This window comes from Neopelma chrysocephalum, unplaced genomic scaffold, assembly GCF_003984885.1.
Source record: "Neopelma chrysocephalum unplaced genomic scaffold, ASM398488v2 Primary Assembly neopelma1_23, whole genome shotgun sequence".
Taxonomy (NCBI): Eukaryota; Metazoa; Chordata; class Aves; order Passeriformes; family Pipridae; genus Neopelma; species Neopelma chrysocephalum.
In genome coordinates this window covers 9,505,090-9,530,298 of record NW_020897691.1, presented here as the reverse complement: position 1 = coordinate 9,530,298, position 25,209 = coordinate 9,505,090, and the positions used below count along the sequence as shown (strand labels likewise).

At 38.0% G+C, this 25,209-nt stretch overlaps 1 protein-coding gene across 6 annotated transcripts in view; it reads right to left on the bottom strand.

Moving 5' to 3' along the window:
- RPS6KA2 (ribosomal protein S6 kinase A2) overlaps positions 1-25,209 on the bottom strand; it is a 283,503-nt gene that overhangs the window by 228,719 nt on the left and 29,575 nt on the right. Inside the window, exons 1-2 of one of the 6 annotated variants that reach the window (XM_027686606.1) lie at positions 23,756-24,217; positions 13,561-13,625 (exon numbers count right to left, since the gene is read on the bottom strand). The exons of 1 other annotated variant lie outside the window; for it this stretch is intronic. Coding sequence is in view for 2 of the 5 variants with exons in the window: in XM_027686602.1 (XP_027542403.1) it covers positions 20,235-20,282 (48 nt within the window). In the remaining 3 variants the exon portion in view is untranslated. Of the gene's footprint in view, positions 1-13,560; positions 13,626-20,234; positions 20,387-21,076; positions 21,215-23,755; positions 24,218-25,209 lie in introns of those variants that run through there. 4 more of the 6 variants (XM_027686602.1, XM_027686614.1, XM_027686594.1 and 1 more) reach the window with 4 other exon arrangements.

Here is a 25,209-nt window from a genome sequence, read left to right as displayed (position 1 = left end):
GGCAAATGTTCATGGTTTGTTTTGGTTTTTTAGGTTGGTTTTATTTTTTTTCAAACAACTTCAAATTGTTTTTAAGCATTTCAGCTGTATCTCTTGTCTATGGTAGAAAGTGCTCCTGGATAATTCTGAATTGAAGTTGTTGCATCATTAAAATGTTCCATGAAATAATTAAAAAAAAAAGCACTGCCACACAAGTCATTTACCCAGTTTACAATCCTCTATCCTCCTACTGAGTTCCCCTCTAACAAATTTGGTGATGCATTCAATAGATATGTGTTAGTTCTAAAGGACATTATATGGACAACCTGTATGAAGAAATTCTTTTGGCTTACAGAAAATAAAGATTGGATAAAGGCTAGTGATTAAGAAAGTTTGTAGGCAAAATTAATTTCATCAAAACAGTTATACATTTAAACAGAGAGAGAAAAGTTCCACTTTATTTATGAAGTAGCAGTAAAATTGATGTAGTTTAATTGAAGAAAAAAATTTAGCAGTGAACACTGAAGTCCAAAGAACCTGTTAAATGTATTATATGAACTCTTGGTACCTCAATAATGTTGACTGTATGCATTCTGATGGAATTTTAAAATACGCTTATCCCCAAACAAACATTGCCCCATTTCAAGGAAATATATATAAACACACAGACCCTTCCCCCCACAGTTCAGAACAGTTCCCAAACAGTACCATATAGTACTGTATGGTACTACACGTACAGCACCATACAGTTCAGAAAAGTGTTTAAGTAAATTATCTAAGATACAATCTTACAAAGAAACCACGACTTTCAAACTGGGGTAAATTTCCAAGCAGAAAAGAGGAGATATAAGCACAATATGACTGCAATTTTCTGTATTCTCCCTTATGACCTTTAGTTTTTAATGAAGTTAAAATATAATGCAGTTATGTGACATTATGCAGTCCCTATTTTATCAGCTGTATCAAACAACTATTCTAGGATGACAGAATGGCAATTCTTATTTGTATTTTAAATTATTAAAAAAAGTCTAAGGAAAGCTCCAAAATTGGTGGTGATGGATAATAAGTCTACTATATTTTGAGCACCTACGGTAATAGAAGAAAGTTAATTCAAATCCACCAATCGATTCATGAATGAATCACAAATATCTCAGCACTTGTCGGTATACAATTTTTTTTCCACTCCTTGCAGAAAAGCTGCTTTTTCTGGCAGCTGAACAGTTAAGTGAACCAATGCAGTATGAGGTAGAAGAGAACATTTATACGGCTCTTCATATGTATTTGAAAGATTTAGTTAGCACAGAGCATTAGGCTGAAATATACAATGTAAAAGAGGAAATCATAGCAGAAAAAGTCTCTGCATATAGGTATTTGGGTTATTTAAAATAAGTGTACAGATGTTCATTACCATGCATGCTCATTTCAGCAGCACAAATCACAAAAATGATAAATATCTACCTGTTCCTACAATCTCTCTACTGTTGGCACTTCAAATTCACTTTTTCTCTTCACTGCTGAAATACCAATGTTAGTCAAATATACTCCCTGGAGTTTACTCAGCACTCTGCTAGCACAAAATTTTTCAAGGAGATTGTTTCCCTAGAAAGAGTGTTTTCAAAATAACAAATATAACACTGCTTTATTCTATATGCATCCTAAGTAAGTAGAGACATAAAAGTGAATGTCCCACCACATACTCTGCTGTCAGAGACTGATAAAAAGCTTGAAAGAAAAGCATGGAAAACAGATACAAAAGTCAGACATGGAGGCTGTCATTTCCCAAAAGCAATGCACCAGGCTCCAAAGCACTTTTTCCTTACAAAGGAAGAGTATAGCAATTCCAGAAATGAAAGCTTGCTCTGTAAACGAAGAAAACTGTGGCCAAAAAAAAAAGGGAAAACCATGCAAAGCTCTCAGCTAGTACTCAGTGCTATAAAACTAGCAACAGAATGGTTCTGCTGGAATTTCTCTCATCACCTTGCCTGGCTTGGCTTTGCTATGGGAAGTGAGATCAAGTCCATGAAGCTTCGAAGTACAATGAAGCAACTTATGAACTCCTGCAAAATTCAATGGCAGAAAAAAAAGAGTATCTTAAGAGAGAACATTTTCTTTTGTTAAAAACAGAAAAACACTCCAACTTACACTTTTCATTTGCTGGCTACTAACTCTAACAATCTACCTAAGCAATACTTTCAGCTTTGTGTAGTTGTAGTATTATGCATTTTTCTCTATAGAAAACATTTTTTACACAAGTGAATCTTATAGCACATTTCAATCAAATGTTATTCATTGTACATTATCTCTTTGATGGCCTAGATCCTCAGATGCAGAACATCTGTGTCACTCTTTTGATTTATGCAAACTGAAGATTGTAAGTATGTGAACATTTTCACTCCAGCTGCTGCACTGCCATTTCTAAAGTGGAAAATTATAGCATGTTCAGCCATCTCCTGAACTACTCACATCAGTAACTGAGAAACTTATTTCAAAATTAGTCCATAAAGAGAATTCAGGGAATAAACAATTCACATCGTTATGTGCATGAACAATCTAGAAATCAATCCACATGCTCCCTTGTGCACAATACAAATTAGCTGCAAAGACAAGGAGACAAAGGCATACAAGTTATCATGGGACAGTTCTGCCCAGGTTAGTCTGTAGGAAAAAAATCTATCATCTTATTGTTAAGAAAGATAGCGATGCACTAATTACACTAATTATATAATATTAATTCCCTGATATTAGAAAACACCCATTCATCTGCTCCCATTGCTACACCCACAATACTGTTTTATTTAAGAGCAGTAATGAGGTTATGAAGCAAATACTCCCATCATCCACAAAAATTCATCCTGGTTTGGATCACCTAGCAATTTTGGTGCATGTATAGCATATTCCTTCAGAGGAAACTAACCTGTGATCTCTTCTCCAGACATTAAAAACCCATGTTTCAATCCCACAAGGGAGCATAGGCATTTGAACAAGTGTCTAGTCAATTAGACCACACTGAAGCTACTGATTTCCTTTAATACTTGCCTTGCACTGCATAAAAAGGGATATAAAACCAAAAGAGTCACCACTGCAAGACTTCGAACACAGTTTCTTTCAAAGATTTAGCTGTAATAACCTATTATTAACACCAGCTGAGAAAGTGCCTAGAAATTAATAAGATAGGAGGACAGTGTCTTTTACATTGGTATCTGACATCAAGTCCAAAACTAAGAGCTGGTAAATAGTGCAACAACTACAAGGCCATTTTTCATGGACATCCTCTTAAGCTAATATGAATTAGACCTCTTTGTGCTCATTTTACCTTCTATCTGTAAGAGCTGATTAGATTCTTGGAAGTTTACTCAGCAAATATTTAATGTTATCGGTCATCATTAAGCAGATCAAACAGTTACATTAACCTTGTACATCAGGTCAGCACTTACTTGGAAAGCTTGTCATCAGCTCTGATTGTTAATACCTCAAACCCTTAACAACGTCTCTATACATCACAAGCCCAGGGTCAGAGAGTTAATGACACGTATTATCCGCATTCTCAACCACACAGTTGAAAGAGAAGTATAGTAATAGAAAGTGATGGAGGGAGATAGTGTTCTAATAAGTGAAATTAAGGGTGAAGCAGACTATGGGAGAATCATAGAAGCTATTTAAGTGAGTCAGAACTATCATTGCTGAGATCTGTAAGACACTGTATGTATACAAACATCAAAAATAAAGGGAAATAGGCAAGTTAGAGGTATGGGGAAGTGGGTGGAGAAGGAATCTTTGGAGTAGATTGAAAATGCTGTGATCATGTGTTTGGAGACATATTCTGACCCTCTGTTTTACCAGCAGCTATTACTTTGGACATGAATAACCAAATCGATATGAATAGCTGGCCATAATTTTTCTGCTTCTAGGGGTCATGTCCTGTAATAGTATTTCTGTAGGCCCTTCTGTATTTTTCACATGCATTGCATTTTACATCCAGTTTTTTAAGTCCTCCACCCTGCCTTACCATTTAAGGTATACGGTGATCATGGGGAAGTGGTAGGAATTCTTTGACAAAAAGTGAGGTTTAATCATTTAATAAAACAAAGTAAGAAAAGCTAAGCACTTTCCACTGTCTTTCTTCCATATCATGCCACTTGCTTTTGATCTTTATTTTCTTCTCACACATTGCCACACATCAATAGGTCCCCAAGAATGGCTTATCTCAAAATGCATCATGAAACTTGAATCTTTTGTAAACAAAAAATATGGATCATCTCTGTTATAAATAAAAGAAAAAGTAGTTTTGAGGGCCACAATAGAAATAACTGATACACATGCAAGTGCAAGAAGGACATTCATTCTTAGTTTTTGAAACATGAAACAATACAGACTTAACAGCTCCTCTGCATTAAATCCTGTAAATCTGTGCAATGTGGTTTCTTGCTCTACATACTTCCCCTGCCATGGAACTCAGTCATTTATTAGAAAGAAGATACTAAATCACTAGTTTCACATAAAAGTGTGGCCAAATTCTCAGACTGTGATAAGCGTGTACCGTGCAATCATTTCTCCCCATACTACTGAACTCCAGTACAACAAACAAAACAGAACCAAAACAAAAACCCTTCACCACTGCTAATCAAAACTTGGAGCAGGGCTAGTTGTTTGCCAGGCAAATATCAACCATCACATACAGAAGAAGAAAATCAGAAACTAAGCAAGACTTACCAAGTTAATATTACACTTTTGATAAGACTAAATAGACTAGTACTTTGAGTTTTGGTTTTTTCCTTCTTCATTTGTACATTTGATTTAAGTTCTCTTGACAAGTCTAGAAAGGAGAGTGATTAATAGCCACGGCCTTTTCTGATAGATAACCTGATTCAAGGCCTTTTTTTCTGGCAAAAGGTAATCTGGCAACCTGCATGAGTCACTGCAAATTATTCATAGACACAAGAATAATCTTCTTTTTTTTATAATTGCTGCTCTCAAGTTTTCTAATAAGGTATCTTCTTGAGATTGATATCATATTTAGGTAGCAATTCCCTTCATCTGAATAAAAGCCTTTATCTTTAAGCACAAGGTTTATTTTCATCTAGTGTAATATTATAAAGCTCAAACAACCAAAGGTCCAGAATGAGACCATGAGAACAACAGTGAAGAGAAAAGATCATCTAAATAACAAAACAAAACAAAAAATCTAGGCAAGACTTTTGGAAGTTTCCATTACCAGTTGTCAGGGTTGTCATGAACAATGCTGCATCAATTTGTTTTAGTATTAATGTTGGGTTTTTTCCCCCCCTCCCTAAAACCAGCTAAACCATCCCATGCCTATTCTCACTGTTGATGAGGCATTCAGGTGGATTTAATAGCACACCATCTGTCTATTTGAACAAGTTGCAGTGGCAGTGCTGCTACAGCTTAGAAGGAGCGGTTTGCATAGAGATCAGTGCTGCACAGAGTAAATAAAAGCTTATGAAGCTAAACTGTTAAAAAAAAAAGCGCCAATTTTCAATTAAATTGCTTAAAAAGCATGTAATATTTTAACTGTAAGGACACTTTCTCCATATCTACATCCCTTCATTTTTCAGTGTCATAGATTCAAGACTGCTCTGAAGTACATCTCCACCTTTTAAAAAACAACCCTCTCTATTAAATCTAGAGACTGGTGAAGGAAGAATGATGGTCATGTAACAAGAAAGAACAACTTGTCTAGGCATAACTAAGACATCTTTTAATTCCTTGCTGTAAGCTGAGGGTTTGGATTTTTCAGCTTGTTTGTCATGAGAAAGACTTGTAAGTGTCAGGGTTGGAAAAGAGAATAAAAGGAATGAGAGGAAACCATGTTAGGTCAAGTGGTCCTTTGGTTAGACAGAACATTCTTAATCTCTGGTAGCTTTGGTAAAGAACATAAAGTCTGAAGTAAACAGCCCCAGCATGTAACTTTTAAAGAGAGATGGTGCCCATGCAGGTGTTAATTTGCTTTTTTCTTCGGCAACTCAGGAATCTTCCTATTTTCAATGTCTCCATTCTTGATTAAAAAAACCTGGGTCTTCAAATGTGGAAAAACATTTGTCTTCTTTGCACTATCAAATGTAAGATCCTTGAGAAAACCTAAGGTGGAGGACAAGAGGAAAGAGGACAATAAGGGCACTTCTAAATTTGAAGACACTTCTAGTTTGGTCAAAGAGAAGAAAATTATATGCAATGCAGTTTCTCAAAAGCGTTAGTGGGCTACAAGAAATGTTGCAAGGCTGAACATCATGTTTTTGACTACACTCCACATACCGATTTTGATGCCAACCCAAGGGATTATCCACAATCATAGAGATTAGTGAGGGCTTAAAAGGAATTAACAGATTTTATATGTTTTTGTAGTCATCCTTCATTCAATTCAGTTAATGTGAGACATTATCCCATTGCTGACCTCCAAGTAACTGCGTACCACTATGGGTCACTTTCAGTTTACATTTCAGTTATTTGCAAAGGTGTATAAACGTTTTCACAGGCCAAAATCTGCTTTATTTGAAGAGTCTTCTCAAACAGGCAGACTCAGTTATTTTATCTTATCACACATTAAGTTACTATAATAACAGTTAACACAAAATACACTTCTTACCAAAACCATGTGGTATTTCAAATTTTGTAAGCCTCCGTCTAACAGCTTATAATCTCTTGAGGACTATTTAATTCATCACAAGCACTCTTCCCACATCTATAACATTACTTTACCTTGAGTTACAAGACATAGAGCATCTTTTGTTTTCCCCTTCACATGCCTTTCACTGAGAACATAAGAGGAAAATAAAAAAAGTCACTCATCTGTAAATACTGGTTCTCAAATCGGCTTGTAGGATTCCAAACCGAAGTTCTTAATTAAAAACATACTTATATAGATCCTTAGACAGTGACGCAGGCTGGGAGAGCTTGTAAAGCAATAGCAAGCAAATGCATTAGCTTCCCTTCTCTGTTTGCATCCTGCCTGGTCATCTGTCCCTGAAAAAGGAGAGCACCTAGTCAGAAGGCTACAAGAATGCCCACCACCTAAGCCAGCGCCTTACAACAGCTTACAGATGCCCTCTCCTACCTTCCTTTTAATTTTTCCCAAAGTAGATACCCATTTCTAGTCACTCTGCTTTCTTTTCCCAGCTCACTCCTCTGAATACTGTTGCTGAGGTCTTTCCCCCTTTTCCCCCACTACCATGTCTTTTTGAATGGACACCCAGTGTCAGTCACCTACATCTCTGATACTGCTTCTGCCTTGTTCTCACTGTCTTCTCCTACTCCTCCTCTTCTTCTGTAGCAGCCTTTAAATTAATTTCTATAAACTCTACCTGTTTCTCTGAGAAGCACTGTTGCCTAGCAAGCCTGAGTGGGGAGAGTTCTCCCTCTCGCTCCCTTGGTAAGCATGCGAGAGGCATTAGCCAGGATTGAGGAGTCCAGTTTGCTCAGCTGCATCAGGCCACAGTGCCCCAGGCTGCCATGGAAACAATGGACAAAACTAGAACTTGGGCATATTTTATTCAGCAGGCTGTTTGCATTTTGCAACTTTTCTGTCCATGAGGCTGGTTGCTAATGCAGTCTTCCTAGCTTCAGAGCTGTTTGAGGGGAACATCTGTTATGCTCTTTCAACTTCTCTCCTAAAGATCAGGACCAAGCTGCAGAGCAGCTTTGATATCCTCATATATGCACACACACACAGGATAGCAAGCAACTACTCTTTGTTACTGCTAATATTGAATAAGCAGTTGGATCAGATGTTAACGTGAGAACAAGAGATTACTTTTTTCCCCAGTATATCAGAAACAGCATGCCACTTCAGACCCAAGAACTCCATTTACCTCGATTAGAGGCTGCTGGAGTCTAAAAGGAGAGCTGGTAAAATGCTTATGACAGGCTGCTGCTGCCAAGCCACATAAGGAACTTGTGTAAAGTTTTCACCAGTGGCTACGACTACATATTTGCTTTCAACTTTTCTCCAACATAGCTGTAAGTTGAGATTATATTACAACACTGAATCTATATTCTCCTGCAACAAGGTTATCTGAAAACACTGATGTTCAACAATTTTCTGACATATTTTCATGTTTTATTTCCCTAACATCATGATCATGCAAAATTTTGATCAATATTAAAGGAAAAACTTGAAATTTTGAATTTTCTTCCTTACAAATTTGTGTACATAGTGGACTGAGGAGGAAAATCTGGAAATGCTTTACTAATTTGACAATGTTTTTTGTTTTAGGTCCACCCATACAGATCGGTGTTACTCAAATTCAGGAACCAGCTTCTCAGGCAAGAGGTAAAAAAAAGTACTAAAAGAGTCTTAACTTTTTTTCTTTACTTTCTTTTACACTAAGTAACTATGTAACCTTAACATAGGTTTGGTTCCCCTTGCCTTAGCCCCTCTGTCCTATATTAAAGAATCACAAAACTGTTGGGGTTGGAAGGGACCTCTGGAGATCTAGTCCAACCTCTCTGCTAAAGCAGCTTCACCCAGAGCAGGCTGCACAGCATCACATCCAGGTGGATTTTGAGTATGTTCAGAGAATGAAACTCCACAACTTTTCTGGGCAGCCTGCTCCAATGTTCCATCACCCTCACAGTAAATAAGTTTTTCCCCATATTCAGATGGAATTTCCATTTTATGTTTGGGCCCATATTGTCACCTCTTCCACTGCAACTTGCCAAAGATTAAATTCTAAGCTTTTTAACACAGAGACTTGTCAAATATTAGCTGCGCCTGATGTGCACCAGTAATCATCATGACATTTTTAGTGGAACATTTACACATGAGGATTGAGACACACATCTGTCTCAGGTAACCAACTTTATCATCTGCAACAGTTGACTATTTGCCTCTTCCGAAGCCTTCCGTAGTTGGAGGACATTGACAGCAACCTCTCTGCTTAGCAGCTAAAAAAAATAAATAGATTTTGTTAGCCTGGATTTACTTAAGTGGCCAAACACAACAGCATAACCATCTGTAGGGCTTCTCATTGAATCAAGCAGGCTGTTTTCTGCACTTGAATTTGTCTTTCTCACTACAGTCAGATACTACGTTGGAAAGCCTAGCTGCAATTTTTAATAGAAAAAAGTTATTTAAAAAAATACTCTTTTCATGTAAAGTTAAATGTGGTAAACCAGAGGGCCATTCAAGCTGAAGAGTTAAATCTGCATTCTACTCCAACATTAAACAGGAAGGCAAAGACTAAAGCACAGAAAACAACTTCCTTAGGTTTATCACTTTCTTCTGCAATTTCTCTTTAATCGACACATTTCTTACTCTCATCTTCAGCTATTTTACAGTCGTTCTGTGTCATTCAATGAATAATGCAGTCTATTATCACCCCAAAAGCTGAAATATTGAGCGATAGCTTCTGACACAATCTGAGGTACAAGAAAATCATTGGACTTCCAGTGAAATTAAAGGAACTTCCAAAGTTCATTAAGGGTTTTTTTGTTGATTTTGGTTTTTTGCTTGTTTTGGTTTGGGGTTTTTTTGTCTGTGTGTCTTGTCTGTTTTGTTGTGTCCGTCCCATTCCCCATATCATCCCCTCCCACCCTGCTTCATGGTTTCTTCATCTATGGAGGGGAAGGTTGTTTTCATAAATAGATAATATCCCTCCAGTGCACTAGAGTTGCTAGTTCTTTCCCAAATAAATGAAGATATTTACAGTTCCATCCTAGAAGGTAATTCAGACAAATCAATACTAGAGGTTGAATCCTCAGTGTACAATTCAACATATTCAGTATTGCTTATGAATAAAAGGGAACAAGATCCTATCAACATCCAGTCAAAAAACCACAACTATTTGCTTGCTGCATCAGCCTTTCAGTAACACAGTACCAACACCTTGCAGCTAACTTCTAAAAGTTACACCAAATGGGTAAGCTTAAACAAGAGCTTTATTTTAAAAATCTAGATTCGCTTCCCTTTTTAGTAGCTTGAATGACTCACAATATGTTTATATTTTTATAATACAGAGGACATAAAACAGAATTTTAAACCAGTTTGGGATAAGAATAACTTTCATACAGAAGACTTTCTTTACGTAAATCTGTCACTTGGCTTGTAGAGTCTCATTTCAAACAATATCAAGCAATTGATTAAGAGCAGCAGAGAAACGATCACTTAGAAAAAACACATGTTAAGATGTCTGTAGGTTTTTTTGTGTCACTTTTTCAGAAGTGAGAAGTGTAGCGCAGCATACTGGAGAAGGGAATAAACAATGTAGCACAGATTAAAAAAAATAAAACATGTCAAGGTAAGTCAAAATTCTAAAGAGAGATGTAAGTAAAAAGTCACAGTAAATTCCACTAATTTTTCCTTTGCTATTTAACTACAGCAGTCAGAAAAGGGGGGAAGAAAAATCATGTGGCATAATTGTATGGCTCCTGCTAGTTTACTTCTCTGAAAGTAGGAATGAGGAATAGCTAAATCCCAAGATCTTTAAGCAAAGCAAGAAACTGCAACATAAACTTTTATGGTAAAAGAAAAGGAAGTTAACCACAGTTCAAGCTAAAGACATCTATTGTAGTTTTTCGATAACATTTACATGTGTCTATTGGATTCTAGTATTGTAATGTAGAAAAGTATTGCCAATCTACTTCAAGACTTTCTTGTGAGATAGCTATTAAAGACATTAAGATTTGCTTTTCCTTCAACATTGCCTACTTCCCTTTAAGTTTTAAAGATTACATAAACATCCCTGATTTCAATACAATAATAAAAACAAAGCAAAAAACACACTTGTAAACTTCTGTCTCCTAATCTTAATGAGCAGCCCAGCCCACAGACTTTTCAGAAATAATTTTGAGCATGACTCGGTGCTTAATTGAAAGAGGCTTCACTGTTTGCTCTGGGAACAGTACAACTGTCACCAACCTGTGGGCAGAGCTGAAGGGAAATAACCTGTGGAAAAGAGCTCCATTTCCGTTTGGCTACAAAGCTATTTTTCTTTTAAGAACGTGTCATGGTGCACCTACTTCATTCTAATCAAAGGCTGAAACAGTGTAATTAAAACCAAAATTTATTTAAAGGGGGAGGGAGACTCACATTAAACAAAATATATGGTCTATGCTGCAAATCTCATTTAACTATCATCATGAATTTAGATCAGAAAGGGTGCATCCTGGATTAGAGCTAGCAAAATAACAGTCTTACATTTCTTTCACACTGTCCACCCCAGCCTTGCCCTTTAGGGACTGTTTGCGTGACCCAGGTCTTCCCAAGGTAACCTGCTGTTTGCCCTTGGGCCAAAGACCAATCCCATGACTTTCATAGAGAGCATCACAGGAGATCTAATGTGGACCTCACAGCCACATCTTCTCATTCCTCACCTCTGCAGGTATCTTTTGGAAACCAGTACAGTCTTGCAAATGTTGCACACAGTACCTTCTTAGAAAGTACTAACTCCTAGTAAACTAGGATTAAGTTACAAATGCACTGTCAATAATTTCTACAGTTTTTGATGTAACATTACTCTGCTTGGTACAGGAAACCGGTTAGAAATGAAATGCAGGTATACCCATCAGGGAGCTGTAAATGAAGATATATCTCAGAGTTACATTTTTAGGTTAAATTAGGCAGTTCTTAGCTGATACAACTGCTAGTAAGAAATAGGTAAGTTATCTATACACCTACATAACTAGAGTGTGAATTTATTACTCTCTAGAAAACATGGTGTATATGCTTATATTCCCTCTAAGACTCCACCAGTTTGGTAGCCTGTACTAAGCTTAAGACAGATGAGAAAAACCCCAAGGAAAAAGAGTAATGCCTGCATGATAACTGGAAACATACAGGAACCTACCTTCATTGCATGACTCATACCTTCCTTTATATAGTAACACCAGAAGTCATTGAAAAGAGATTCATGCCAAGATTGCTGCCTTTACTTCCTGAGAGTTTGAAAACAATACTTGCATGTTTCTCCCTTTTAAAAGTAATTTCTGAAGGTCAGCAGTGACTGTTGAAAAGATGCTGCATCAGCCTGGAAAACTTAAAAAAAGGTGGAGCATGTCAGTGCTAATAGCTACTGGTCCCAGTATGGCAAGGAAAAAACACAGCTGCACATGTAGAAATATATATGGAATATACTTGCTGCAGGCACTTCATACCCATGTTCAAGAGGACTGGAAGACCACTCTAATTAAAGCAAAAAGGTAAAAGACAGATCACACTGACAAAAGCGGAAGAAAAATTAGCTTGGCCTGAATGACATTCAGAATATTGAAACAGCTAATAGCAGGAAGGATGACTTGTGCTTGCAGCAGAAGGTGCACAGCATGTGTTTTGCTACTAGCAACAGTGCTGAATCCTGGATACAGACAAAACAAATGGGAAATCAATGCAAAGAATTCAGGGATGATGTCAGAGGACAGGAGACAACTTGAAGATTTAGCAAAGTTAAAATCCCACTTATGTGAAGAAAAGGAAGTTCCATTTTTCAGAACTGTGTCCTTTGGGTGTAATCCAATCTATCTATCAATAGACTTGATAGAAAAATCTCCATACTCAGCCACTAGTTTTTCCTTAAGGAGAAACAAATTAAAACACTGGTAGTTTGAGGTGCCTTAGATTCAGACTGGGAGTGATGTTTCCTCTTAAAGCAAAGTCAGAAAAACAATTTTTCCAAAAAAGCCTACATCTAAAGACAACCAAAAACGAGTGAAGTTTCACCCATCTTTGTAGGAAGGCTCTAGTACTGAAAGATTGCAAGAGAAAGTTGTTTGGACTTGATAGAGACATTTTGGCAAAACAGGAATCCTTCAAATCTCTGTTTGCTGCACATCAAAAGAGTAACTCTTCAGCAACAGCAACACATTCAAGAGTGAACCTTAAAACATTCAGAGGACCTGACTTTGAATGCATGTTGGAGGCTGCTGCTTACATTGTGTTCCCAAATTTTACTTAGGGAAGATACCTGAAAAAGTAAGTTGAGAAGGGAAAAACTTCAAAACAACAAGAAATACTCTTTAACAGTTTTGCCCGTAAATTTCATTTCATAAAAGTACCATCACCACAAGCTAAAAGTTAAGGATGTCATGGCCCAGGATGCAGAAACATTCAACCAAAATCTAACAGAACAAAGCTAGCAACGGCATCCAAATACTCTCACTTGCAGCCCACTATCCTAATCCTTGCCTCTCATTTGGCTTTCCACAAGCATTATTTAAAAAAAAAAAAAATGATAAAATTTGAACTTAATATTGCTTTATTGGAAGACCAGCAATTACTCTACTGTTTGTACATTTCAAAATTTCTGGATGAGCCCAAAAGCACCAATGGTATCTAAGATTCTGAGTTTTCTGATGTGCTGACAACTATTATGACCAGACATAGTTACTGTTAAAAATTTCAACGGGAGTTACACTAGACTCGCAATTTGGTACAAGTAGCAATCCTGCTGCACCACAACTACAAGTACTTTTTAAATTATATTGCATATAATAGATATAAAAATACCTGAAGGATTTTACTTCTGAAATTCTGTATGTTCACACTGTTTTCCTCCACACTGCATAAAGTTTACATCTAGTTACATGTATAATTAAATTTTAAGTGCAGGTGTGGAAGATGAAATGCTTGAATACCTTGTGGCAGTTAAGGTTCCTTCTCTTCTTCCCTTCTCAGTCCTCCCCAGTTTATCCAACAAGCCCTGTGAATATCAGTATCGATTACGGTACAAATTCAGGTTCATTTCTGATGGATGTACAGAGCTAGGTATAACCCAAAAGATAGCTAAAGAAATAAATGAACACTAAAAACAGAAAGAAAAAAATTAAAGGCTCTGTAAGAATAGTTCTGTAGCTTGTAAAGTCTACTCAGGTGCAACATAAGGAGGCTAAAGTATTGAAGTGCTCACATATGTTGTACCAAGTATCATCAAACTCATGAATGACTTACTGGCATGCCAGTAAAAGGAACAGGAAAGGATCTGGGCTGTTAAGTCATAGCCAGTGACTAGTCCAGTACTGTAGCTCTGAAGCTTTTGTGTAATAAAACTCATCATCTACAACCACCATTGCATTAGCACAGATACTGAAAACCTAAAGCTTAAAAAAAATAAATAATAATATAAAAAAAATTAGCAGAGGATGCAGAAAAAGTAAAAGGGCTCAGAGACAATTGAGAACATTTATACTGTCCTGGCATTAATAAATCTGTAAGTTTACTTTACTCAATTATGCCATTAGAAGTTCATTGCTTTCTAAAATGGAGGAACATTTACTAAGAAGCACCAAGATGAAGAAAGCTATCAAGTATAAGAGACAAAACTTTGAAAAAAGTATGTTGGAAAGTTAGCCAAGAAATAGAACAGGAATAAACTGAAGAGAAAAAGGAAAAAAGCACATTACTAACTGTCTTCAAGACACCTGCAAAGTAAATGGTGTTTCTGGAAAGAAATTAGCTTGCTCACACAAGATATTCATAATTGTTTCTGAAGCTGATGATTCATTCTCCCCTCTAAAACACACCATGAGCTTTGCAGTTCAACAAAGGGTAAATAACCTGAATGACAACAGTGCACAAAGCACTTACAGGTAGGTTCCCTGACACAAATTTCCATGCGGGGAAAAGTACGTGTTTAGAGCCACTGAGTATCAAGCCTTTCGCGAGAATGCTCTGATTTTCAGAGCAAGAAACTAATATTTATCATCACAAGCCCTAGTTAAAAGAAAGGATCCAGCATACTAGGTGTGCAGAAAATAAGAACTGACTAATGCCAACACGATAAACAGAGTGCTGCCAGAACTTATGAAGACATGTGCACTCCCCTGAATGCATGAGAACAACTAGGCCAAAAAAAAAAATGTCCCAAGAAAAATCACTCCATGGACCAGAAAGCTAAAAACCCTAAAAAAAAAACCCCAAAACATCATCTTTGAACCAAAAAACTGTATTTCCTTGAAAGTTACAGCTTTAGAGAGGGGTTTATATGTTTCAAGAATCTTTCATACAAACATCACTACTTTCTGCCTCAGACTTCTCTGCCAGGGCTGTAGATTTCTCAGTCATTTGACCATGACTTTTCTACTAAGTTTCCAAGCTGTAATACATTTTGCTTTTTTGAGAGGAAGCACAAATGTAGTATACACAGTGAGCTCACATAACAGGCTACAAAAAAAACCCAAAATTAAGTGCAGGATAAATGGGAGGAAAGTACATCAATTATTTCATACTGACTTCGTCCTGAAAAAAAGCTGCTGAGCTACTAACTCTTTGCAGACAAATTCCACACCCCTGTGTCACATTTTCATGGCAATCACAGAAGTCCCACAGAATACAGTGATGACTCCAGTCTGAGTCAGTTTCCTGAATATCAAGCCTGAGTATTTCGTGATGCAAAGTTCTGCTCCTTCACCATGGTCGTTTCAACTGCCTCCTCATCATGAATCCCCACTAGTTCTCAGTGAAGTGTTTTGGAAGTGGACAGCATGCAACTACTCAGCAAAGGGAGAATTCAGGGTTACATCAAAAGCTAGGGCATGTACAGTGCACAGCCAAGTTACAGGAACAGCAGTCCTTAAAAGCATATGGAATGCTGTCACTTCTGGCCTTGGTATCCATGGAAGTTACAGTTCTTTGTGCCATAGGGCTATTCTAAAAGTGCTATGATAGATGCAGAACGAGGTCCAACACACTGCAGACAAAAGATACCAGCTATGCCAAATTCTGTTCAGCACCTTTTGCAACAAACTGGGTCTCCAGCCTGATATACCTTGTCAGTTAAAGTATGGGGCAAAAGCTGCAATAACTGACCTGAACATAACCACAGTTAGGATTCATTAACAGAAACAAACCAAAAAAAGCTTCTCTTTATAGAAAGCCATACCACAAAAATCTTCAAAAAATACAGAAAGATACGGAGAAAGTAAACTTTGTATGAAAGCATGTCAGCTATTTTCCAGAGATAAAGTACAGGTGCACTTGACAAATGCACTGTGTCATGGGCACTAAGAAATCACATTTTCCCATTCTTCTTACACACCAAAATCAAGTAAACTTCAAAGAAGAACAGTTCTCATGCAATACTTTCCTAAACTCTATGCTTTAATCTGATGCCATGCACAGGTATTTGGAAGATCCTCTCAGAAGGCAATTATAGCTCCCCACAGACTCAGAGGCATTTCCTTCCTTCTACTGTGTAGCTAAGCAGACAGAGGCAGTTACCCTTTTCAGACTGCCAGCTCCTCATCTCTTGCACATTTCTCTTACTTGAGATTCAAAGCATATTCATAGCAGTAAACACAGCATTGATTTAGCTTAAAAAAAACAAATACACATCTATCTTCCTGTACCTTTGCCATAAAAGTTAACTAGTCAGTGCCTCTGGGAGTGTGCGGCAGGCAGCAGAGTACAGCAAGGAGTCACCACTCAGGGAGCTCGTTTCTGAAACTCAGAAGATACTTGTTATTTAAAGGGTTTATGGCACTCTAGCATTTGCCCCAACACATAAACTACAGGGACATATTTGAACCCCCGAGGTATTTCCCAAATGCCAATGGAAAGATCCTGGAGCACAAAGCACCTGCACTTGCCTAGAGCCAAAAGAAAAAGGTATTTCAGGTGAGGACTTTCATGAAGTAACAGTGAACTAGATGTAAGATCTCTTCAAGAGACACTGCACAGTGTCACGCATATTGATAAAGGAGAGAGAAATGTATAAGAAAACAAGGGGAAGAGAAAGGTATGATATACCATACATGTCCACCTGAATTCTATCTTCTGACTGCACATTTCAAGAAATTGCTGTACAGTACAAAAATCTGCAAAATACTAGAAAGCCTTATCTAAGAGAACCTGTACATTTTCTGCACACTCAGCACCAGGCCCTCAGGCAGTAGTTGTAGCAACTAGTCTTCAAGGATCTTATTATAGTTCTGTGCTCCAGGGAAGATGTCACCCATGTGCCAGAAAGACTTGGGGAGAACATTTCATATTATTCTGATACACATCCACATAAGACAAAAGTTAGTGCATGTAAGTGTGACAGTACACATAATTGTCTTCTGTTGGTGTTTTTTTGTTTGGTCTTACAGTGGTTAAGGTTGTCAGGTAGTGGTCAGGTAGTCTTCCTCTTTATCTACCAATTGTTTAAACAAGATAACAAATTACAAGACATATTTAACAGACATACTAGGCTAGCAATAGCAAGGAAATTCACATCAATTTTACAAAGGTTAATATCAAAATCTCCATCCGGTTCTTCAGCCTCCATCAGTGCTTCTTGCCATCTTGGAGCCCCTGCCAGCTTCCTCTGGCAGACCTCATTCCACGGCCTTCCCAGTCCTACAAAAATGAGAGTCTGTTGGCGAAATATAAGCTGCAGGAGACAGATAGAGCAGTCCTTCTCCTCAGCCAGGGAGGCAAAAGCACTGTCCATTGAGAGCACATCCACCTCCCCATACAGTGAGGTCCTGCTCTCCCCCAGAAGAGAACACTCCCAGGAAGGCAATGGTGTGTCATGGCTAGGGGAGATGCCCAGTAGAGCAGAGCAAGGCAGACAACAGGCTGGCAGCACAGCCCAAGCTGTGCTGCAAGTAAGGAACACAGAAGAGTTGTGGCTGGCTGGAAACAGGGATCACTTGGTAGCATTTAGCACCTTTAGGCTGTTTCCTTGGCCAAAACTGTACAGCTTTTCTCAAAGCAGTACCAAGGTCTGTCTCAAGCTAGATCAAAAGCTTATTGAAGTGTTAAGACAGTATTAGGCTCCACATAAGCAATTTTATAGGTCAACAGGTACACCAAGGAGATAGAAATTTGCTGGCATTTCCACAGGTCCTCCTGCATCACAGTCAGGTTTTGGGCAGGGTTTTTTTGTTTGTTTGTTTTACTTATTTTTCTATTTGTTTGGGTTTTTTTAATTTGGGGGCAGAAGAAAGCCTGCTAGTAAGGAATCATGGGTCAGCCCCATTCAGCCTTTGGACACAGAAAATACAGCAGATATTTTACTTCCTTGACTCATATCAGAAATTCACGGAGTTTTTCATATTATATATCAATCTGTTGCACATAACTATTGCTATTCCCTCCAAACCCCTCATTAGGGTCACTGCCTAAAAGTAACCTATTTTTCCTCTACTTCAAGCACAGAAATAAAAAGTTTCTTGTCCGTATGCTTCCCTGCTCTTTCTAGGTCTTAAAAGAATTGCTATATCACGCGTCGCTAATTACAAGCTGACACAACTCCACCCAAGTTGCACTGATGCACATTCACTACATACAAATCTGGGCTTGATTTTCATTTGCTATCCAGTTACACAACCCATGGACAGCAGTAGTTGTCCCACTGGTAAGTGGTGTGTGTAAGTAGACATTTTTGAGTTGTGCTCACAGAATTGGGCATGGCCTTGCCCAAGTCACTCAACCTGGGGGAGGAGGATGGGGTGAAGATGGTGCTGAAGAACCGAATTGCATTCTCACTCAGTGTTGTGGCTCTTGCACCACCTCCACAAGCACCACCTCCTGTTGAATTTACCAACACATCCCCATCATAGAATTATGTTTCAGTTGCTTCTATTTCTACCAAATCAAGTCTATTTAGACTGGAGTTTTCCATGCCAGAAGACTGCCTCAGGCTCAATTCTTTTGCAAACTTTCAAGTTTGACTAGTTCAGCTATTTCTGAGAATAAGGTGAGAAGAAAAATACATAATGTTGCTTAGCTCTAAAGCAAACCTTTTCTCACTTCCCTCAAATAAAGCATTCCTTTGCAACACTGACACCAATATAAAGGGCAGAAATATGTACAGGTCTTGTTGCATGAGAAAAGAACAAAATAGAAGTGTAAAGATTAGTTTCCATTGTAATTTTGAAAGCGAGCATCAAGCAATTTAAATTCAGGAGTATTTTATATTCATCTTAATATTCCTTCTATATAGGGATGCAACTTTTTGGTTGTAACACGCGAAAGCATTGTGCAGTTTTATACACAATTGAAAGTATAAACATATTATTTGTCTTTATATTAGTTCTACATATGTATATATACTATGATACACAACTATGCCCACACTAAACTCAGAATTTTCCTTCTTTCCTTTTAAAACTATTTGCCTTGACTTGCATAGAAGTTCCCTTTTTTGTGAGCAGTCTGCTTTGTTCTGTGTTGACACCAAAAACTGAACATGATACTTAAGCTACAAGTACTACACATCCAAAAGCATACTTGTCTTGTTAATGTCTTGGAAACTTTAGGAAACTAGTATGCTTTAGAAAGCTCCCCCTGCAATCTTTCAAAATAAACTACCAGCAAAACACACAGTTGCATCTTCTGCCACTCAGTGCAGTAACAACATGGCAGCCAAAAAGCTCCAAGAGCCTTAATTACTGCCAGTGTCACAGAGACAAGTCCAAGACTTGTCTTCTGAAGGTGCAGTAGACAAGTTTTTAAATGACCAGGAATGTCACCTCTCACCAAGAGTGAGAGGAGGAGACTGCTCCTGCTTGCAACTTTTCCTTTTAAGCCCAACCAGAAATCACATCCAGGTTTTTTTTCTTTTCTCTCTCCAGAAAACAGCTGCTCCAAGTGTTAGTTTGACAGTCATTTCTCTCTATGCAATTACTTGCTTGAAGTGATCACAGCTAAACATTATCTGTTCTGAGACTGGCTCCAGCTAACAACTGAGGCAACCTGTACCTTCTCTGGACCAGATATAGGAAAAACCCTCCACACACACACACATGCAAACACACCACTATTAGTGGTTTATTTAGAAAACAAAGTGTAAGAGAAACCCCACATACTCATTTGAAAGAGCTCCCCAAATTATTTCTCTTGCCTTTCACACTCTCCAACACATTTGGAAAGGACTATCCCCATCTTTCTCTAAAATTGTCCCAGTCACAGCAGAAGCAGACTATCTGCCAGATTAGGCACCTTAACACAGAGGCCCTGTGACAGTCACATAGTAATATGCAAATTAGTTAAAGACCACTAAAATTCCCCATGCTTCCAAGAGCTGACCCTGTACTGACCACTGTCGTCATAAAGGACAGGAACTGTGACACTGAATATTACAGGAAGAGGGGGGAGATTATTTGAAAATCCTTCCATTATAAAGGGTTCAAGCCCCTCCCCCAAACTGAACTGGCAGCATCACCAAAGATAGAGCAGTCCCTGAACTCAAGCTGGCTAGGTCCTTGAGAACACAACAGACAAGCATGCATATGACAAGCATGCAGTTTTATAGACATGTGCCTGAAATACATTAAAAAAAAAACAACGAATGAACACTGTAAACATCATGAAGATCACAAAATACCTTGCCCATGTGTATGAGTCTCCCATGAGCAAATGTACAGAAAGACATCTAAGAGGTCCACACTGTCAGATTCCTTTGGTGGTAGGTATCTTTTCATTCTGCTCTCCTTTGCATCAGTGACTCAGTCACATATTCCTTCACGACAGAAACTTCTGTTGGTGGCAATGGTGAAAAGGCACAGACATTTATCACAAGCTACCACAGAACAATATTCTGCCAATACTGCAGTGATTACCAAATTGTTTTTCACAATGCTGAAAAAAATTAAAGATCCTCCCTTTTAATGCTACAAAGAACATATGCATTTCCATAAATCATACAAACAGCATTTACAGCACCAGATCCTTGTAAAGGAGTGCATCAGCTGAAGTCGTTTTGCTTTAAGTGCTTTTGTCTTATTGGGAGAGATTATATCTTGCTCAAACAGTGAAACTTTAAATTACCTATTTTTAATAAAATTTATTTTTCTCTGCCAGAATGCCATTCAAATCAAAATGTTTTCCACTTGCTTTTTATTTTCATGCTGACTCAATTACTGAATTATAGTTTACTACAAGCAATTATTTTCTGATCCATTTCTTAAATCAAACAGCTTATGTGATATTCTATTTTCCATGCATAATAATTTTGTAAAGCATACTATTTCAGCGTTATAGCACTACAGGAAGAACACCTCTCTCCTTTACATGATTGTTTCAGACAAAGCTTTCAGAAGAAACTGAGTAGCACAGATAAATTTACATGGAAGGACACTCATATATTAAGCAGCTGTTCTTTGTTGTGGAAGGACAACAGTCCTTTCAAGGTTCAGTAGGCAACACAGTTGTTAAATATACTCTTACCAAATAATTTTTGCCGGTCCTGAAAAAAGTTCTTTTAGGAACCACTGTGTACTTCTGGGAACATGAAACACGTCAGTCATGTTTTCAATACAGCCATTAAAGGCTCAACTCTGAAACCACCCCTCACATACACAAAAAGAATCATTCACTTGTCTAAGAGCTGCTGGTGCCTACACAAATAGCAAGTAATGTCTGATAAGGTGTTCACCTGCTGATTTAGTACATAATATTGAAGAGAAAGCTCTGAAGGAGATATTTACTGCAATAATCAAATTTGATGTCATTCTTCAGTAGATACTCTTTTCCCAGAAAATACAGGACCATGCTAAGGTCTGATCTACTTATTTTAAAACACTTGTCAATTTGGAGCATTCTTCCATACACAAAATTACAAGCATGTTCTTTTAACTACTTAATTGCACCAACACCTAGAAAATAATCACACAGGCTAGCCATCAGGTAGACCACAGTAACGTTATATTCACAAAAGCAAGAAGGTACCTACAGGTCCTTCTCAAAACTTGCTTCAAAAAGATATTGCTGTGACAGCAGCCACATAAAGGAAGAAATCATTAACTCCATATTTATCACAGCAAAACCCCTCAGAAAGTATCTGTTAGTTCTTCCCAGCCACTCCTCAAAGACACAGTTCACTTAATTCACCTTCCAACTATTGGAGATTACTTTCTTTTCTTTTTAACCACAACACTGCCTGTTCGCATGCAACAGTCATTTAAGAGGAAGAAAAAAATTCTCAGCACTAACTAGCAATCTATGATGACATATGCTACTAATTCCTGTGACTCAAATCAAGGCAGAGCACCAGTCTGAGTCAAGTTTCTGTCCTAGTATGTTCATGTACTCATTCAAGTCTGAAGTATGCATATGTAGCATAGGGCAGGATCTAGCTACTTGTTTCACAGTGCCTCCCTTTCCTAGTATCCAGAAAAAGGCCTCTACAAACTAACCTGTAAGTAATCTTAAAAGGGTTACAGATGTTTTCCCCAATTTTGTTTTACACATTACCACAAGAAAGAACATGGTTTGTTGAAGATACTCCATCCACCTCCAGAGAAATAACAGGAACCATCAACACAGGTGAGGACATTAATGGTATTTGATATCTCTGTTGTTTGGCACCACACAGACACATCTTTTTGAGAGAACAGGTTCCTATGGACTCTCAAGACTACCAATGACATACTGCTATTTTCATGATAACTTACGCTTAACACCACCCTGGTTGCACCCACCTTCACATTATCACTTCAAACTAGTAGCTTAATTAAATAAATGTCCAACAACTACATTAAAATCAAATCCAGCATAATTCTTCTTTCGCTCACACTTTAATCCATGTTAATCAATTGGGTGCTTTCAGTCCTATATTCAAGGGTATAACAGAAAATCCACAGTTGTTACTATATCCCAGTGAAATTATGACCATTTAAACAGATATTGCCAGCATTAAGGAATATATACACTAGCAAAAGGGAAAGTTCTTTTCAATCAACATAAGAAACCCTACAATGACAGTTCAATAGCACAACTGCCATGTCAACATTTAAATTCTGAAAATTTACTCCAGAGGTACAACCAACCATCTGCAAATGCTCCAAAAATCAGTGAACTGTGTGCCAGATTCTAACTTGCACTGAAACCTAACTGCCTATTCTTTTACCCTTTTAAAACTATTTTAATTAGCATACAAACCAAGTCAAATATTTTATTTTGAAACAGCATACTGCTGATATCAGTACAAAATCTCATATGTGAAATTATACAGCATAGTGAAAATGCAAAATTCCAATTGACTACAACTGCAAATGCCTTGCATGAAAATTAAGATGCTCTATAGAATAAAGAGATTGCACTTTTGAACAACCACTAATAAACTGCTTATGTGAGTAGCCAAGATGAGAAGGAGGGGGAGAAGGGGGGAAAGAAAAACAACACTGTATGTTTTCATAATCTATGGGATAAATGTTTATATGTTACCAAAACAGGATCCACAGATTATGCAGATATTAAAGAATGCTATTTCAGATAGCTAATTACCACAGCACTCAATACTTAGCCAGGTATAGTGCTTCACAGAAACATATGATCTAGGGGTAGTTTTAAACCCAGTTTAAACTCAGGCAGTTTTAAACAGAGTTCTACCTGAAAGTATACTATGTTTTCTATTAGATGCTTCCATATCTCTAGTGAGTTGTGTGGGTATATTTGAAAACAGAGTACAAATATACAGCCCGCATGTAACATATACACATATCTTTTAATACCAACCTTTTTTTTAAATGAGCATCAGTCAGTCAATGAGCAGCATTCTCTCTCATACACCGCAAAAACTTAGCACTAAATTGCTTGACAGATTTGCAATATACAGTCCCACTGAGTCACGGAGCAATGTTAAAAGGCAGCATGACACAAGAGGGTGACAGAACCTGTAAACTGTATCTGTGATCAAACTAACCCCTGTAGCATGCTACTCAAGTCCGCTGGATTTTCACTGTGTCTCAGACCCCAAGCCAAAAACAATATTACATTGAGAGAACAGTTTGAGCCATCTCAGTGCAAAGAAATCACAAGGCTAACAGCACAAAAACAACGCAGTTGTCAAACTTGGTCATCAAGCTAATTAAAGCAAGCAAGCAAAAAAAAAAAAAAGTATTTTACCTTTTTAAGGAAAAATTTCTGCAATTTCTTGTGAGGCAGCTTTATCATCTTTTTTTCAGCATTCAGGATACAGGTCAGGTGTTGCAAGTAGTTGAGCCATTCTGCAGGGGCTTGACACCTTTTGCCTTCTCTATTAACTCGCTGCAGCCAGCTTAGCTCAATGCGTCACCAGACACCAGCCCAGCCCCGCAACAGATTAAAAGGCAAGAGCTAGGCTGGATCTCATCTTTGACTCAAATGAGGAAGCTGTAATACAGACACTCCAGCTCCAGCTGAAGCCTTCAGCTGTGTTGTCAGCACAAGGAGGAAGATAACAGGTCTGCATTGCTCCCTAAAAAAAACCCCTTTCAAAGTTAAAAAAGGTGCTTATACAGGGGCAAGAATTACCAGGAGAATGAAAGAGGCACTGAGACGCTCAGTATCTCACTGATCCTTTCAAACTCTGCTACAGAAGAAACTCACTCAACGTCCAGGACTCTGAACACTACCCAGCACCGCCTGCTGAGTGCAGCCTGTCACTGCGCACCTTTAATTAAGCACATTGTATGCGATTCAGCCAAGCACAGGAAAGAGCCTGTCACTTATGTTCTCTTTATATCATTTGAAGACTTATTTCCTCTGAATAGTTTTTAGAAAAAACTGTACACAGAAAGAGATTGCACACAAAGATGTTATATACAGATACACATGGAGGTATTTATAGAGCATGCCAATGCTGAGTTTGATTCAATGCCATAGGAACCACTGATCATGAGCATTGCTGCCTTCCCTTTGAGAATCTGCAACTAAAGCTCAGCTCCAGATTTGGGAGGACAGGAGTCAGCAGCACACCAGTGATGCTGCATCTCCTGGGCCACTGGTGTCCTTAAACAGCAAGCGCAGTAGGACAATTCCCAAATCTTCGTTTGCGAAGCCTAGCCATGAGATGAGTAGGACAATCTGATATGAAACACTGTGTTCACTCCCAATAATGCCAATGGGATAATCCCTATGTTTAAGAATGGAACACATGTTGAAGCAGCTACTTTAATCAGTTTAAAATCATTTCATGATCAAGCTACCTCCCTGATAGTACTATGATGCTTGAAGAGTCAGTGTGCATATAAGGATACACAGAAATGTGTTATGAGAAGAATTTTTTCCAAACAGTCTTCAGTTGTTCCCAAATCTCCATCTCCAGTTCTTATACTATAAATATTATTTCACACAAGTTGCAGGTATCTAATCTAACATGATACATCTCTACCTGTATCACATTTCTTCCATTTGCATCACTTCCTTACCACAAGCCTCTGCCCTCTTGCTGTCCCATTCTCCAGGAGCCTAAGTATCACAAACACTATCAAACATTGCTGCAAATTTCCACCCCTACACATGTGCTTAACCTCCAGGAAGTGGCAAGGTCTAAGTCAAGCCAAGGAAACAGGAGGTTCAGAGAACTCAGAACACACTTA